Source organism: Megalops cyprinoides, chromosome 11, assembly GCF_013368585.1.
Source record: "Megalops cyprinoides isolate fMegCyp1 chromosome 11, fMegCyp1.pri, whole genome shotgun sequence".
In the NCBI taxonomy this organism is placed as follows: Eukaryota; Metazoa; Chordata; class Actinopteri; order Elopiformes; family Megalopidae; genus Megalops; species Megalops cyprinoides.
Window position 1 is genome coordinate 6,337,484 of NC_050593.1, and position 17,158 is coordinate 6,354,641.

Here is a 17,158-nt window from a genome sequence, read left to right on the forward strand (position 1 = left end):
CCCCGAAGCGGCACCCCTGCCACTCCCCCCTCGCCCACTCCCCAAAGCCTTCCCCCAACCCCTCCCTCTCCCCCTCCTCCAGCCCCTCCCCTCCTCCCCCTGACTGCTAACCGGTGAACATGATGTGTGGGTCCTCCTGCACCCCCAGCAGGCGCACCGGGTGCCTGACGAAGTGGTGCGTCAACACGGCCATCCTGCGCACAGGGTCCTCTGTGAACTGAGGGGATCCGCACAGTTAGCACAGTTTCACTACAGGCCAGCAAACAGGGCAGCAAGCAAAGGTACACTGGGCACGTCAGACTCGTCAGAGAATGTGTCACTCACCTGTCTCGTGTTTGGGTCAATGAGGTCAATGAACGCCCGCACCGTAGCAAGAACAAGCTCCTTGCACCTGGAACACACACACGCAGGTACACACAGGTACACACAGACATACACATACATACACAGGTGCACACATACACACACACACACAGGCAGACACAATACAGAAACACACACACAGAAAATTAAAAATTGATTTTAAATTTTAAATGTAACTTGCAGCTATTTACACTCAAAACTTTTTTTGGTTTTAAGAGTAAATTTAAGGGAAGTAATATTTCATTCATCCATTTCGTGACGAGATTTTACCATGACTTCAGTGACAACTTGGGATACAAGTATGTATCACAGATATAACAGCAATAACCCCACTCTCAGTATTTCAGTCAGTTCTTTAAACAGAGCTGCTGATGAGGGTATAATGTAGCTCATAAACCAGAACTGAAGGTCAAAAAGCTTCTGGGTTTCAGTACCAGAACCCACTAAGTAGAGGGGAACCTGAATGCCATTATTTCTGGCATTAATCTATCACATGAAAAGCACCCTAAAACACTCAGCACTGTGGAACTTTGGGGCTTGGAGTGGACAGCACAGAACTAGGCACTCGACATTCTAAACAAAAACTAATTCTGCCCAAAACTAATTCTGTGGCACTTTCATCATAAAAGGGGAGTTCTCTTACTTTCCCCATGCCCCACCATCCTCTCCTCCCCTGCTCTCCCCCAATCCCGATCTATGCAGAGAGCTGAAGCTCCATAATGAACCAACACACCTACCACACAATGGACAGGTGGTCCGTCGACACCCACGTCCTGGGGACAGCTGTGGCCTTTGAAGTGAGAAGAGAACATCGAAATTAAAAATTAACAAATGCACAAACACCTTCTCAGTTATGATGCAGACCTGGGAAACAGAGCCACAGACCTAAGTCCCCTTTTCCGGCAGGAGCTAGAAAGTGACCTTCATTAGCCTCACTGACCCAACTGCAACCTGTGGTGCAACGACCAAAACATACCACTAGGGAGAGCTTGTTGGAGTCTCCAGGCGGGCAAGGCAGGGCCGTCAGGCCGGAGCGCACCTGGTAGTCGCGGTGACCACCCCCCACTGAGAGCACTGTAACGTTGTGCAGGTCCTCTGCCCCGCTGCACCAGCGCCCCCTAACTGTGGAGTAAAACTCTGCAGGGGTGAGACGGAGGACACAGGGTCAGGGCTGAGCTCGCTCATAGATAAATGCCTAATCATAAATGCATAAATAAGCCTGCAATTAATTATCATTACAACTGCTGCCGCTCTATTTCATATATATTTTTATGTAGAAGAAAATTATTAATAACATGATTCACTGTAAATATTAATGTAAGTATTTTATCAGGTCTGTTAACACATACCCTTATTCAAAGCAACTTATATAACTCACGTTGTCATCCTAATTAAAAATTCCAGTGCAATGAAGCTGCAATGAAGACCAGATTCTTGGGGTTCTCTACTGATCTAGAGTGAATCTGCTGGTGTTGGGGGATTCCAGCATGTCTCTGTCTGCTCTGAAAGTCCTGGAGTGTTATCCTCCCGTTTCTCTGACTCTGTGCATGTACGGGCCGGGGGGAGGTCCCTCCCAGCGTGGGCACATCCTTACCCAGCAGCTGGGCGTCCAGGGGCAGCACAGGGGCCAGGTGCGGGGACGCCTGGGTGACAATGAGGCTGACCAGCTGCGGGTTGAACCGGGGGAGGGTGAACAGCGCCCGCGCCACTACACCCCCCATGGAGTGCCCCACCAGCACCACACTCCGGGGGGGGCTGGCCTGGTCCTGGCAGAGGACAGAGAGGGGTCAGGAAAGGGTGGGGGGTGTCAACTGGGGTGATGACTCTAATTGCAGCTCATTTCAGTCCACTTTCATGTCAATCTCAATGCAGCCAGGGTTCGAATTACGGGTGGAATTGGGGGGGTCTGACCCCCCTAATTAAGAATTGGACCCCCCCCCCCCCAACAGCAGTGGCGGCGGGTGAGCTGGAAACAAGGGAATGCCCAACTACCACCTTTAAATCTATCATTACTTTCAATAAAACAAATACTTCACAGAATAATCAACACCAATGGCGTAATTAGAATAAATGGTTATGCTCGCAAAACACCGCAGATGTCTGTTGTTTGTGTGCTTGCAAAAGCTACAACATGAGATTATTTAATTGAATTATCTGTTTTATTGTTAATCAAGGAGGATAAAGGGGAACAAGTTGAAAGTAATGATAGATTTAAAGGTAGTGTTCGAGCTTTCCCTTGTTTCCAGCTCATCCGCCGCCACTGCTGTTGGGGGGTCCAAGTCTTAATTAGGGGGGTCAGACCCCCCCAGTTCCACCCGTAATTCGAACCCTGAATCTCTTCTGCCAAACTTCTTCCCAAGCAAAGCTACATACCTGAAATCTAGTTCATTATCAGGACATAAAGACTCAGCACTGGCAATGAATTCCATAAACGCACAGATAACACCCACGCTCAGCATGCTGGGCTGGTCTATTTACTCTTATTTCTTAACAGAAACAATCCAAGGTCAGGATGGTCCTTTTCCAAGACTGACAACTCAACAATTTGCTCATAGTGCACAATAAATACAGAAATGTAGAGACCTCCACCATGTGTGGTGTAGCTCTTTCTTTGATCCTACAGTTTAAAGGGAAGCATTTCTCTCTGTTCCACAGCTTAGACATTGTTAGAGAGTATATACTCTAACTCCAGTTTAATAAGCATGCAAATTAAAGTTGTGTGTCAAAATTAACCTGCTCTGAATGTCTCTCAACTAAACAATCTGTGATTTTGCATTCATTTTGCATATACTTTGCATTCTAAATAAAACAGTGATTATGTCTCTGTTACACCACCTCATGAAGGCACCCAAATATCAGTGCATTCAGCAAGTCGACTCCAAGCTCTCTCAGCATGCACAGTTCAGGAAGCTGACACCCAGCTAGAGTTCAACTACGTCCAGTTACACAGGTCGTCACACTGCTCTCCTACATCCCCTCTAGAGATTTAACTGACAGCTTCATCCTGACAAGCATGCAAGAGCGCCTGACCTCGTGACCTTTGCCCCAAAGCTACAACCCCGCCCTGAGCCCTGACCTTATAGAGCCGCAGGATGGCCTTGATGCTCTCGTGCAGGAAGTGAGTCTGTCTGCGGAGGCTCCCGCCGTAAAGCGCCACCAGCTCCTCGTTGAAGTCGACAGTGAAAACATTCAGGTGGAACCTGTTGTCGATGTCCTCCGCTTTCCGGAGGGCGACTGAACCCAGGGACCGGGCTGGCAGTGGGAACAGAGGGGAGAGGAATTTCAGTCACACTCACATACAATGATCACACATGTTCTGACTGAATCTCCAGATTCACACACAGCATATGGAAGGCTCTCTGTTGCCGACTGCAAGCACAGCAACACAGGCAGCACTAGACTGGCAAGCGCACTAACAATGTGTCTAACAATCACCTGTATGAGCAACACTGCCCCATATGGTTGCACTCAAAAGGTGCTGGCCCATGATTAGATTAGCTTGAGCAACAACACCTGCAACCCAACTGCCTTATTTGTTCCATCTAGTTCAAGTTCAGATTACAGAGTGACTCATCAGGCTAAAATTAACACACATTTTTTAAATAAACACGCTGCTCAGTTTCAGAGGGCCTGTTTTCGCCGCAATGCAACACAACAGAAGGCCACCGCCTGTGAGAGATCTGCGGGTGACACTGTGATGGAGGAAATGTAGAGCGGTGAGCCTTACTGGAGTCATCATTATATCTGTGTGATGTTACCCAGCACATGCTGTGCATGTGGGTGTGCGTGGGTGACGTTCTCCCCAGCTAACCGCCGTGGGACACTGCCTCTCCACAAATACCTCCTCCTCCACACAGCGGGAGAGGATGCATGTAACTCCAATGTAACTGGCCACCACAGACACACGAACTCAAATTTCTGATAGCATCCACATGTTGGGCTGCAAGGAGTGGGTGACATCCTACGAAAGGTGGCGGCAGTGTAGCATAGTGGTTAAGGAGCAGGACTCGTAACCGAAAGGTTGCTGGTTCGATCCCCGCTGGGACACTGCTGCTGTACCCTTGGGCAAGGTACTTAATCCACAGTTGCCTCAGTAAAATATCCAGCTATATAAATGGATAACATTGTAATGAACTGTAACCTATGTAAGTCGCTTTGGATAAAAGCGTCTGCCAAATGAATAAATGTAAATGTAAAAATGTAAATCGGTCAAGTTAAAGGCCCTTTTATTCACTCAGCCCTGAAAACAGTGGGAGACACTTCAGCCTGGTTTTGAGGGCAGGAAATAAAATGGCATTTCTACACTGATAACCTCTCACCAGTCACCACCCCACCTGGCCACACCCTTAAAGGCCCAAAGCCTGCAAAAACACAGAACGCAGTGAAAAGCACGTGTTGCGATTGCCACATCGCTTCTTGTTTGCAGCTATATCTTGGAGAGCTGAAACGGCTTTCTGGGCTGACAAGCTGACATCATTATTGCTGGGGTCTCAATGACACCTTGGCCACTGTCAATACCACCTCTAGTGATCCAGCGAGGGTTCTCTCTGTAGTGTTCCCTCTATAGTTTGGAGGGGTATAACCCTACATGGGGGCATGAGGTGGGGGGGGTGGGGGGCAGTCTTACCTTGCTTGTAGCTGCCTGCGTTTCCGGGGAGAAAGAGCACGGGGACGCCAGTGAGCTTGAGGTTGCGGGTTTCCTGGGCGTAGAGGCCCTCTCCGTACAGGTAGAGCCCGTATCCTGGATACTGCTGTGCCACGCGCCGGGGCAGCTGCACTCGCTGGGACACACACACACACACAGACAGGGACACGTCACCGTAGCCACCGCCAAGCGCAGAAACACAGGCCGCTGAAAGACAACTTTCTGGACACATTCCTTGGTCATATTGCGGGCGTCATGTAGTGCAAAAGTTTGAACCGATTGAAAGGTCCTGGTGATTCACTGTGACCCCTATGTGGGCTGAACCACCCACTATACAGATCAGTGAATCTGAGCAGGATTTTGCATCCTGTATGTACTGTTTCTCATGCCACATTATTATTAGATGCACTTTGTACTCATGCTGCGTAAGTCACTCTAGATAAGAATCTGATAATGACAATGTAAATTTTGCACTGGATGCCTTCAGATTGCTCCTGACACTATTGTGCATTCATAAGTTACAGTGCTGAAGGTGGTGTTGCAGGTTTCATTTTTCATGCGACAGATTTTGCCTGTTAAACAAATGTTAACCAGGAGGACTTCGGACCCATTTAAATTCCGTTTAGTACGGATCATACCAACGTGGCTATGCTACCTGAGTCGTGCACTTAATGATGGTGTAAAACTCCGCTTTGTTGATTTAGATTGTGCGAACTCAATGAGATCCAAGTGTTATTGAAAAGACATATGGAAAACGCGACGGATAAGGTGGAGGACACAGGAGAAACAATGTTGCCATGGACGCAGAACACACGCAGGGGGGCAAGAGTGAGTAATGTAGCTGCAAGAGGCACCCACATAGTCATTGTGGACAATGCACGGTCAGGACACGGTCAGCGCGTAAATCAGGGGAAAGACTATGTGAATTATTAGAGAATTAAGGAAAATATATCAGTATTGGAAAAAGTAGTACAATATGGATATAGACGCCTTCTGGCTGGACAAAAATTCTCAGAGATTTAACTGTTACTGTTGAATTTTGGAGGAAATGTAATTAATTCCTCCCCCACAGTTCTTCAAATATGCATAAATAACGTCTCAGTTTTCCTCGAAAGAACATCTTTCGGTCAGAACTAAGTAGGCAGCGGGCCACCACCCGCGGGACACTTTAACTAGAGCAACGAGGGCAAGAGCGCGCGCACACACACATAAGCGCCCAAGTCGTTGCCTGATCTGATGAGTATTGTGTGCCAGGTGCTTTGGCGATCACGGCAGACTGTGTACTACCTTTGAACAGGTAATCTCGTGAGGACACGGCATCTGAAGTAATGTTGGGAGACTATGTGGGGACAGAGCAACATGATCCGATGATCCCAACCTGGCAGACCGACGGCCTTAATAATCACCTTACCAAGGATCAACACCTTTAATTCCAAGATCAACCACCCAGCACAGTAACTGGCACCAATATTGCCTTTAATAGGACATGTATCCCCAGGAAACTACCTAACCTCAAACAGCTCTGGAATGGAGGAAAGGGTAGCTTGATTGCTACACTTGTTGAAGAAAAACCTGTTTAGCATCCTGCACGTTACTAAGGGGTGTGGCTGACATCATCGTTGCAAGTGTGCAGATTGAATTGATAGGTATGACAGAGACAACCTTTGTAAAGGTGCATGACGGGGAGCGAGCAATTTCGAAGCCTGTTTCAGTTCCCAGTAAAACAGGAGCTATATGACGTGCTAGTCTGCTTGTTGTCAATGCAACTAAGATTTTTTGCGTACTGCATGTGTTCCAGGTCTTTAACTAGCTAGCTAGCTAGCCAACCAGACAACGCTGGCTACGTAGCTAGCAAGCTAAAAAAACAGGACCGTGAGCATATCACATCGACTGCCAGCGCTCTTCTCTAGAACATAAAGATGCTACGCCGACGTCTATCGGGAAAATTCTTAACTAGCCAGAGTACAGTTAGCCCACCAGCTACTCACCCGGTATTCAGGATATTCGAACATATAGGTCATGCTGCATCTGTTCTCCTCGAACCCCAACAGCAATTCCCGTAGCCCCATCGCCAGAAGCCCCAGGGCACAACCGTAGAAGGCCACAGCGGCGATTTTCATTGCTTTGCTTTGATGCCTTTCTATTTACTGTTGCGTCGTTCCCATGTCTACCCTACCCGACTGAAACCCCCGTCTACAACCGCTTCCCTGTCATTCGAATACGTACAGCGGCGGCTGGTGCCCAACTCCTTCCCGGTAAACGTCACTCTGATTGCCATGGCCATTGGCCAATAGGAGAATGAGCATTTATGAAACAGGCAGTGGAAAGCGACGAGTAGGCGGGCTTTAAGAGGAAGCAGGTGACGACACTCCCAAACACTAGAAAAGGGAACGTAACAGCTCAGGGTAGGCGTTGTCTGATTTGACCCATAATATTTAGCGTAGGGTCACCGAAAGGTAATTCAGTCAATTTAGCGCTTCTGACAAATACAGCGTTGTAAGAGTTGATAATCCTCGATTCGCTCAATTGACGCCCTTCTCCACGGCAAACTGTATTTGATTACTGAAAAGCTGAAAATTTACTAAAGTAGTTCGGGTCAGTTAACTTACTCAAGGGTAAGGGCATCTTGCTCCACGTGGTTTTGCAGGCTGCAATCTTCCGATTTCAAGTCAAATTCCCTAATTAGAATGCCGTCCCATTAAACTCTTGATGTACTGTTTGGGAAACAAACCCCAACTTTCTTTATGAAAGGTGAATACCAACAAACTACCAATGCTTACATAAACAACCACTATACGTTTATCACTCACTGTATTCCAGACAGCTTTAAATAATTAAAATTACACAAAATAAACAAAACACATGGTTTGACATTTTTGTTTAATGGTTAATAGTAAGAAAGGGACTCTATTCAGACAGTTCAGCAGCCGAATACAGACAGATAGGCTGGCATGATCCCAATCTTGGAGACACTGAGCATGCCTTCCCTGTAGACACACACACACACACACACTTTTGACGCAGGAAAAATACCATGACAAATACAACATACCATTGTCCTGTCTGCCGGTCACAAGCAAAAGCACACATTCAGCCACACAATAAAACATATTCACTGAACGACATATAAACGCTCCAGTAGTGGCTTAGAGAACCATTTGTTGGATTTCATAAAGTATATGATTTGTTAACCACCTGTACTAGACAAATCCTGGCACCAGGCATCATTGACTCCATCTTGTTTATTTGGAATCAGTCATTTTAATACGAATACAACGCTGTGTGTGTATGTGCGTGTGTGTATAGACTATTGATGCCACTGATTGGTCAGTTCCCAGAAACAGCAGACCTTTGAACTCATCTCTCATGTCATAACCATACCATATTCCTGTCCCTACTATAGTGCAAAATGGCACTTGTATCTCAATCTTCCACCACAATCCCTCTTATCATTGCTGGTCAGGCTATCTTCAGTCTTTAAATGCGTTTTGTGGCACCCAGTTCTTGAGGAAGTTTTTAAGCACCTCCGGCAGGGGGGGTCAGCTTAGTGAGGGTACAAAAAAGGGAACAGGGTCCCAAATTGTCCCTGTGTTGTCAGTCTTTACTGTGGGTTCATCTCTGCCCGAGCACCACACCGTCCCTCAGTCCAGCAACTTTGAGTGCTCTATCCTGGTAATGGTCCAGTCTGGCGGCACCCCCTTGGTGAATTCCCTCTGGAACCTAGCGATAAAGGTAACCAATCAAAGGCTGGCTCTCATACACCAACAACAGGCCCGCCCAATCAAAATCACCTGCTTTCCCAGTGCAATTCAAATACAGTGGTTAAACACGAGATCTATCTATCATAAATATTACCATAAGGTACTCTAGGGCTGTTTCAAATTGTGTACTTGCATGCTAAGTACTGATGTGTTTGGAATGAAATGTATAGGAGGTATATTTATCAAACCCCCATATCCCTTCCATCCTGCTTATGTATTACTGAAACCATCAATATTTCTAGTCAAGCATGTTGGCAAAACAAAATGTTGTTGCCTTCTTTTTTAAGTGGAATTGAACAGGCAGATTCAAATCCATAGGATCAAGAGGAAGTGGGGATGAGTATGCTGTAATGTACACTACAATTATCTACAACTACAATTGTCAATCCTTCTGAATACACTAGAGAATTTCAACATATGCTTGCTTGTGCACATTTGAATTCTGGAACCCCACAGTAGCCATTGACTACCATACTCTCATGCAAGATTTTGAGCTTTGTTTATTTCCTACCACTGATGAAGTGGGTGAGGCCTGCAGGCCTACTCACTCATAATTGGCGGTAAGCAGTCTCTTGGTCTCTGCTTCCCCTTCTCCACCTATGGCTACCTGGAAGACACGGGTGCCTTCAAGAGAGTCTTCAGGCAGCTTAGCGCTTGTTAAGTACCAGAACCGCATGAGAATGCTGACAAACTTCCGACCTTTGAGAGAAAGGGAGAGAAAGAGAAAAAAAGCATTGGTGTCCTGCTGATTGCCCTACAGTGTATCAATGGTACATGACTTCAGTTGACAAATAACAAAAAGACCTGGGTAAAATCCTTGTGAATGCTGGTCTTTGGAATACTTCAGTAATTTAAAAATATTCAGTAATTTAAAAAATATACTGAAAAATGTTACCCATTTGCACCCTTAAAGAACTGTATCTTAAGTGGATTCCCCTGTGTCACATATAATTAGTCAGTAGTCTTGTTTTCCCCTGTCAACTGGCTGCCCAATAAAGGTACTTATTGGGTGTGTCTGCACTGAAACAGCAGCTTCGTCTCTCAGTCTCATTGCATAAAGACTCTGTTGTACAAAGACAAGGGCATCTATCTGTAGGAGTCCATCAAAATACACCACCAGGGGCGTATTTTCTATTGTTTGTTACACTGTCATACCATTACACTAACATTAGTCCAAGGAGGCCCTGGGGTTGTGTTGGTATTGTATTGGAATGGTATATTGTGTTGCCAGATGCACACTTGTGATCTCTGCCTTGTGTGTCTGACACTGGCTCTTGTTCATGTGTGGATTATGATTTCCTTGTTTGTGTAATGTTTTGCTTTGCTGGATGCTGTTTTTATTTGGCGCCATCTCGTACATCACTCTGGATAAGAGCGTCTGCAACAAAATATATTACTCTTCCGTGTGACACTCAACTGTTCTTACCACTGTCATCATAGTAGATCCCCACATCCCCTGGTGTGGTGTACATGATTTCATCTGGCTCTGCAGACAGTGCCTCCCGGTGGCCTGGAGGGAGATTGTTACATTTCTCCTCCAGTTTGCCAATTAGCTGTTAAAGAAGGACAGAAGGCCTCACAGTTGTCACACAATCAATTGCAACGTCAATTCTAGAATGGCTCAGACATGGGGTGATTTGCAGACAGCCTCTGCAAGCTGACTACCAGCTGTGCACTGAAAATGGACACTAACAAGACTTGGACACGACATAACATCAAAGTACTCCTCATGCATCTCTACTCACATCCTTGGCCACCAGACCATCAAGAGCCTCAAACTGAGATCGAGAAAGGAGCTGGGAGACATGGGAAAAGGCCTGCAACACAACCACGGTAACAGTAAGCACAGCTTAAAAGACAATACTCACACACTGACATTTCAGCTGTGGAGGAAGGGGAGTGTCTTTCCCACTTCTTAGCGAAACATGCTAGGTGATACGACGTCTCGTTAATTAGCACAGAAAAATTTAGAGTGAAGAATTTTTCAGATTTATGGGTGCATTTTTTTTGATGAATTTGGACAGAAGCACAATTATTCCTCTAACACCACAGCCGACAGCCTTAAGCCAGTCTTTACTATTACAGAGTCACGCTTACGTACCTAAGTGGGCTGCTTAGATCATCTGAGGACACAGACCTCTATCCTAGTGAAGAAAGTAATTCCGGCCACAAAACATCCCGTTGATCATTTTCAGTTTTTTCCTAAAATTACTGGAGTTATAGTTCGGACTGAGTCTGATTCTGAGACAGTTATGTGGTAGTCCAGCAGTAGTCTACCAGGCAACACTACATTCGCCATGTGTTTATTCTGTTAACTAAAATGCGCCTACCTGTTTCGCTCCATCCGTAAACTCCTCGATATTAAACTCCTTGTCAAAATATGCCCGGATCAAGAAGTAGTATATTCGTGTTCGGAACCAAATGAAAGGGTTAGGGATGCCCACCACAACCACCTTCTGCGTCTGCTTTTTCGACTCTCCATCCCGATGTGAACTGAACAGTCTGCCCGAGGACAGGACCGGGGGCACGGGAGTCAGATTTCTGTTCGCGGGCCGGACCAACACACTTCGCTCTGGTCTAAGGATACGGGTCAGTAACGTGGGAGGCCTGGCGCAACAACTCCTCAACACGGGAAGCGCCATTGTACTCCTCCCATCGCCTCCTTCGTTCCGTCTACAATTGACATCCGACAGGAAACGAGTAGCTATTGCCAGTTCATTTCGCGAGGTAGCTAGCTAGCTGTTCATCTCTATTTTGAGTCTCTATTATTGTCTAGTAGGCGAGTCAGCCGGCAAAGCAGCAGCTGAACAGATTCACCATCGACAGTCATGCACATCTTTTGAAAATGGTCTGAAGTGCAATGGCAGCGTTGCCATCGGATTAGAAATATATAAACAGGGTTCCAGTTAGCCACAGTGATTACTAGCTACATGATTTGCTTATTGGTTTAGTTAGCTAGGGCTTTGCAATGGAAATGCGAAAGTTGGTGGTTCGTGTTTCCGGGGAGCGTTAATAAAGCTGACACAGTTGCATGCTTTGAGCGATCTGCTGCAGTCCATCACTGATATCTAAAAAAGTTGACCGGCTTGACATGGATCTCTCCCTTTTACCCAAGTTTTTGGACAGCTCTTTGGTCTAACTTCGTGCCGTCATAATGCAGCATCAGGAGAAAGTGCCAGTGCCCGTTTATACAGCGGTGGACAGGGACGTGTTTCTGCGAGAGATTTATCCAAAGGTAAAGCATCGACAGTGTTAATAATGTGTAGCTACCTGTTTAACTTGGTTTTGCAAAGACCATACTGTATGAATGAAAGTATCTAGCTTGTTACAGTGTTAGCAGGTGTTTCTGTGCGTTGCAGCGCAGTCCCGCTGTGCTGAGGGGTGTGTCCCTAGGGTCTTGCGTCCACAAGTGGACCGTGGATTACCTTACAGAGAACGGCGGTGACAAAGAAGTTAAGGTGCATGTGTCCGCTGTACCACAGATGGACTTCCTCCACAAGAATTTTCTGTACAGGTACCTGTCCCTTCGTGCTTGATATGTGGATCTCCAGTTTTATACGGTAGAGTGACTATGTAATAAAACGTATTTAAGTTGGTCCACATTTTTCATGTTATTAGATGGAAGCACTATTCAGAAATTAACTATTCAACAATTTATGATCATTTAAATAGTATCCCTAAAATAAAATATAAAATGGTGAGTATTGTATTGTAATCACAGCTGTAAATCCTGTCTTCGCATCTCTCTACTGTATGTGTTTGATCCCAGGACCCTGCCATTTAGTGAATTTGTTCAGAGAGCTGCAGAAACCAAGCACTCCAATTTCTTCATATCTGAGGTGAGGGCCTATCCAAAAAAACAGAAACATTACCATGGATGTGAATCTCACTTACATATTGAATGTTGTTGTATAAGTTGCAAATAAATAAGTGTTAATGGGGTGTGTAGCAGATAGATTTTGTGATCTGGTCCATAGGTTTAGAATAATCTAACTCTGTCTCCTTGATGGTGAAGTGCAAAGTGCTTTGCTAAATCTTTGACTTTCAGATACTGGAGAACATGATGTGGCCTGACTTATTCTGAGGGGTACTTGCCTCACCATTCTGTCTTGGTGTCCATCTGTATATCTGTCCCAACAGGAGGAGAGTTATTACTTGCGCTCGCTGGGAGATGACTCACGCAGGGTAAGGCCTTATTTTTGTCTGTCTGTCTGTCCATCTAGATGCCTGAAAAATCTTACATGATAGGGAGTGGATAATTTTTACAGGAATTAAAAAAAGAGGGTTTGCCGTTTCAGTTCCACAGTGGGGCACAGTTATTGGGCCTTTGGGCAAGATTTGCTGAATTGCTGCAGTAAATTTCAAATAGAATAAACAGATAACATGTATAATTGTAAGTTATGTAAGTCACTGTGGATAAGAGTGTCTGCTAAGCAGGTATAACGTAATGGAAAAAAGTTGTATTCCATTGTAGTCAATAGTGTTGTCCACACTGCATCTCCCACAGCCATAGTTAGTTTGGTGTTATTTCTGTTGCATCATTGACTGATTTCTACATGCTGTACCCTAGTGAGGACGAAATGCGCAAGTACTCACGGACCAACTCCAGGACCTGAAATCAAATGTATCACCATTCCTTTATAAACACATGATGCAAAGATTGCAGCTGTCACAATTGCTTTGTCTCAGGCAAACTCTGTGAGTCTGAGTGTGCGCTGAACCCAAAGTCTGTCTCTCAGGAGCCTGCTGACCTGAGGAAGCAGTTTCCAGGCCTATCGGAGGACTTCCATATCCCAGAGTTCTTTGAGCCGGAGCAGTTTTTCTCCTGTGTGTTTCGAATCAGCTCCCGTGGCCTGCAGCTGTGGACGCACTATGATGTAAGTGAGGGAGAGAGGGAGGGCGGGGTAGGAGAAGAAGGAGTGAAGGAGGATGGATGGAAGGGGAAAGAGGGGAATGAGACAGGTGGGGGAAGGATGTTTCAGACGAGAGGAGAGAATGTGGGGAAATCGAAAGAGTGAGCCCTGCAGATCCAGTCATTCCTCTATCCTCGTATTGCCTCTGCCAGGTGATGGATAACCTGCTGGCCCAGGTGAGCGGGAGGAAGCGGGTAGTTCTCTACAGCCCCCGTGATGCACAGTATCTGTATCTGACAGGTGAGACGTGCACAGACCCTTCAACTGATGTCCTATGACACAGCAGACATACAGCTCAAAACCCCACCCCCAGACCCATTACACTGTAACTTCCAAGTACAGCAACTGTCAATCACTCTTACTAACATTAAAGGTGAACCTGGCTGGTTGTCTGGGGGCTTGGTTTGAGAAGCACACTTACTGTAGTTTTTTTATGTTCCATATTTAGTCAATGTTGTAATTGTTTTGCTAAATCCAATGGTTGTCTTTTGGGAATGCAGGACAAAATGGAAAGTTGGGACAGGAAATTCATATTTTTTGTAAAAAGATACATGTGAATATTATGTTTCATCTGTCTCTGTACCATATGAAGGTGTCATACCTATTGTAGGTGCAGGTGATTCATATGTGTAAGGATATCTGGAAAGGAGTGTATTTCATATAAAGACTGAAAAATGAGTGGTGGCAAAACTGTGGACTTCCTGATCCCAAGATGGAATGTACATCCAGTTGTACCTTGTCATACTGTGGTATTTTGTGTTCTGGTTCCTTCTAAAGATGGTGACACACTGTGGTTCCATGGTGCTGTAATGGGGGTTATTCTTGAGTGGTCATTGTCTCATCAGCTGTCTCAGACATTGATATTGATGCTGTCACCTTCTGTGTTTTCAGGTGACAAGTCGGAGGTTCTGGACATTGACACCCCTGATCTTGAGCAATACCCGGAATTTGTGAAGGCCAGGCGGTACGAGTGCGTGCTGGAGCCAGGGGACCTGCTCTTTATCCCCGGTATGAGGGCCAGGCAAGGGCCGGGATGAGGGATGAGGGATAGAGAACTTTATTGGACAGACCTACAGGGAGCAAGGGAATGTGTGATCCTTGAAAATCTGTTCCAGCAGGTCCTGTTTAGGTTCACTCAGCAGCTGTGTTTCCCATTCTTTAGTTATTTCTGTTACTGTTGCTCTTATTAGCCATAAAAATAGCAGTGCCCAGCTCTTTGTGCGCTTAATCCAAATGCTTTGACCCCCAGGAAAAGCACTGCTGGTGCACCCTTGAGCAAAGTACTTAACCTGAATTGCTTTGGTAAATATCCATCTGTATAAATGATATATAAGCTGCTCTGCATATAGGAGTCTGCTAAGGAAGTAAAGTAATGTAGCATAGCAGAATTAAAAATTGCAAACAGCCTAATGTATGAAAACCCCAGAGTACAGACTTCTCATTTCAGTTGCTCCCACATTGACTACTTTTATCCACCAGTTGGAATTCACTGCAGGGAAAGGGGAGGACAGTGACCTCACCGCAGCACAGCAGTCTGATATTGCTCTGTCACTCTTTCTCAGCTCTGTGGTTCCACAACACCCTGGCTCTGCAGTTTGGGATTGGCGTTAATGTGTTCTGGCGCCACCTGCAGGCTGAAAGCTATGACAAGAAGGATCCTTATGGGAACAAGGACCCTGTGGCTGCTGCCCGAGCCATGCAGGTGCTGGAGCGGGCACTACAGGCCCTGAAAGAGCTGCCACCGGACTACCGGGACTTTTACGCTCGCCGCATGGTTATGCGTATCCAGAGCTGTGCCTACTCTCTGCAGCCAGAGGGGGCAGTGCAGGAATGCAGACCCTCACACTCTTTAACTGAAAGCCAATCAGAGGCTTCACTTCCCAGCAGCCCGTTCTCTCACCCGGATTAAGTACTGATCTCAGTATTACAATATATAATTTAAAAAACGGAATTACAAAGATGATAATACACACTTCACTTTTTTGGTGCGCCCCATGTACCAAAATACACTTTGTATACTTTAAATGAGTCAGGTGAAAACTAACTATGCAAAACAACATTTTGCGCAAAAAAAAAAAAGATTTCTTCTAACTTGGCCCTGTGTTTTTACTTTATTGTGTAATTTGAAGAGAATGTACTCTTTCAGACTTTGTGTCACCTCCTGCAAAACGACATCAGTGGACAGCAGCCGCAGTTCAACACCAATCGACATCTATGTCATTCCATTTATCTACGTTCACTGAAAAATATAAATACAGAAACCATCGGTCCTGGTAATCGTGAGCAGTACCATTGATGCCACAACGCATGGTTCTCATGGTGAATACAGTAATGTACTGGTCCTTTTTCACAGGACACTATATTATTAGCCATTATACTACAGGTCATTGTTTAAAGCCCATCTGATCCCGCCACAGCTAACTAGACAAATGTGACAGCTCATCAGCTGGCTCACTTAACAAATCATCTGTGACCCAGATTCCTTCACTGCTGTGTCCCACATGCCCCCTGACCCCGTCAGCTGCAGCCCTTATGAATAACTCAGAACCTGCTCATTTTCAACAGACAAACAGCACATAGAAACTGCAGCTTCAATTTGGTGAAGATTTGCCTGAATGAACAGAGCGAATGGTATTTCAAAATATACTGTACATCAAAAGGAATGTGTCAGTCTACTCATGATTGTTTGCTATTAGGATATAAATTGTCAAGATTTTGGTAGTTGATCCCATCTTTTTGATGCCACTTTTAAGTCATCCTTCATGAATTACTCTGATATGCTCAAGTGGCTTGACTTTTGGTTGCAGTACATTTCATTTGCCAGAGGTGTTTGGGCATATTCAATGAGGTGATTTAACCTGTGGAATGCCAGAGCTGGTAAACATGGAAGTAAAGTGGAAAGGCCCTGGTTTGCCTGCTTATTAAGAGAGCACTTTGATCTGTCTGTATATATATTCACTGCTTGCAATTTGTACCTGGATCTGGAAGCCCTTGGGAAGTCCCAACACCTTCCCAAGACTGAAGAATCATGCTCCACCTTGAGTGTTTCTGCCCATAAGGACATGGTCTTCATTTCTGTATTATATAATTATACGTTTAGTATAAAACTATTGTTTCTTGGGATTGTAGCGCTTTCATTAAAAACCTAGCAAGTATTGGTAGTTTTTGGGTAGATAGTTAAACTGGGTACCATCCAGAATCAGTGTAAACGAGGTTGTTGATTTTACTCCCAGGGGCACTGCCGTTGAATACCGTAAGGCCTTATCTCAAAATTCAAGTCAAAAAATGTTCTGTTTATTTTTTCCATATACCTCCATACACTCCAAGAGTACCAATAAACTAATTTTGCGATTGATTTTTTTCCTTAAAAATTCACTTATTTCAAAATATTATTTAAAAATAAATAATTTTTCTTTAAAATCTTAAAATCTAAATTTTCTTTTAAACTGTCGGCTTCATCCCTCTATCACTGAGTA

The 17,158-nt window shown here is 45.2% G+C and overlaps 3 protein-coding genes across 4 annotated transcripts in view; 1 reads left to right on the forward strand and 2 right to left on the reverse strand.

Moving 5' to 3' along the window:
* The window catches only part of pgap1 (post-GPI attachment to proteins inositol deacylase 1), a 17,547-nt gene extending 10,338 nt beyond the window's left edge, over positions 1-7,209 (reverse strand). The window contains exons 1-8 of the mRNA XM_036541084.1: positions 6,997-7,209; positions 4,991-5,144; positions 3,440-3,615; positions 1,958-2,129; positions 1,340-1,500; positions 1,101-1,153; positions 325-391; positions 112-217 (exon numbers count right to left, since the gene is read on the reverse strand). Of these exons, the coding sequence (XP_036396977.1) occupies positions 112-217; positions 325-391; positions 1,101-1,153; positions 1,340-1,500; positions 1,958-2,129; positions 3,440-3,615; positions 4,991-5,144; positions 6,997-7,128 (1,021 nt within the window). The 5' untranslated portion in view covers positions 7,129-7,209. The remainder of the gene's footprint in view (positions 1-111; positions 218-324; positions 392-1,100; positions 1,154-1,339; positions 1,501-1,957; positions 2,130-3,439; positions 3,616-4,990; positions 5,145-6,996) is intronic.
* A 671-nt stretch (positions 7,210-7,880) lies between these two features.
* On the reverse strand, positions 7,881-11,431 carry maip1 (matrix AAA peptidase interacting protein 1). 2 transcript variants are annotated; one of them, XM_036541146.1, is made up of 5 exons: positions 11,100-11,431; positions 10,515-10,586; positions 10,196-10,322; positions 9,318-9,468; positions 7,881-8,728 (listed from the first exon to the last, which is right to left on the reverse strand). In XM_036541146.1, the coding sequence occupies exons 1-5, from the start codon at positions 11,409-11,411 to the stop codon at positions 8,650-8,652; spliced, it is 741 nt and encodes a 246-aa protein (XP_036397039.1). In that variant the 5' UTR covers positions 11,412-11,431; the 3' UTR covers positions 7,881-8,649. The 2 variants fall into 2 exon arrangements, with proteins under 2 accessions (XP_036397039.1, XP_036397038.1); XM_036541145.1 differs by having other exon boundaries at positions 10,187-10,322.
* A 378-nt stretch (positions 11,432-11,809) lies between these two features.
* On the forward strand, positions 11,810-15,591 carry tyw5 (tRNA-yW synthesizing protein 5). Its single transcript, XM_036540753.1, has 8 exons — positions 11,810-12,004; positions 12,129-12,283; positions 12,539-12,608; positions 12,910-12,954; positions 13,509-13,646; positions 13,835-13,922; positions 14,574-14,690; positions 15,245-15,591. Exons 1-8 carry the CDS (start codon positions 11,924-11,926, stop codon positions 15,589-15,591), a joined length of 1,041 nt encoding a protein of 346 aa, XP_036396646.1. The 5' UTR covers positions 11,810-11,923.
* The last annotated feature ends 1,567 nt before the right edge of the window (positions 15,592-17,158 follow it).

Bases quoted from the DNA above. Each gene is read 5' to 3' on its own strand.
- maip1 (XM_036541145.1), bottom strand. From the start codon at position 11,411: ATGGCGCTTCCCGTGTTGAGGAGTTGTTGCGCCAGGCCTCCCACGTTA. The intron at 10,587-11,099 runs GTAGGCGCATTT...GTTGTGTTGCAG, and splicing joins TTACGGATGGAGCGAAACAG to GCCTTTTCCCATGTCTCCCA. The intron at 8,729-9,317 runs GTGAGTAGGCCT...CTTTATCGCTAG, and splicing joins CTGCTTACCGCCAATTATGA to GTTCCAGAGGGAATTCACCA.
- tyw5 (XM_036540753.1), top strand. From the start codon at position 11,924: ATGCAGCATCAGGAGAAAGTGCCAGTGCCCGTTTATACAGCGGTGGAC. The intron at 12,284-12,538 runs GTACCTGTCCCT...GTTTGATCCCAG, and splicing joins CACAAGAATTTTCTGTACAG to GACCCTGCCATTTAGTGAAT. The intron at 12,609-12,909 runs GTGAGGGCCTAT...CTGTCCCAACAG, and splicing joins CCAATTTCTTCATATCTGAG to GAGGAGAGTTATTACTTGCG.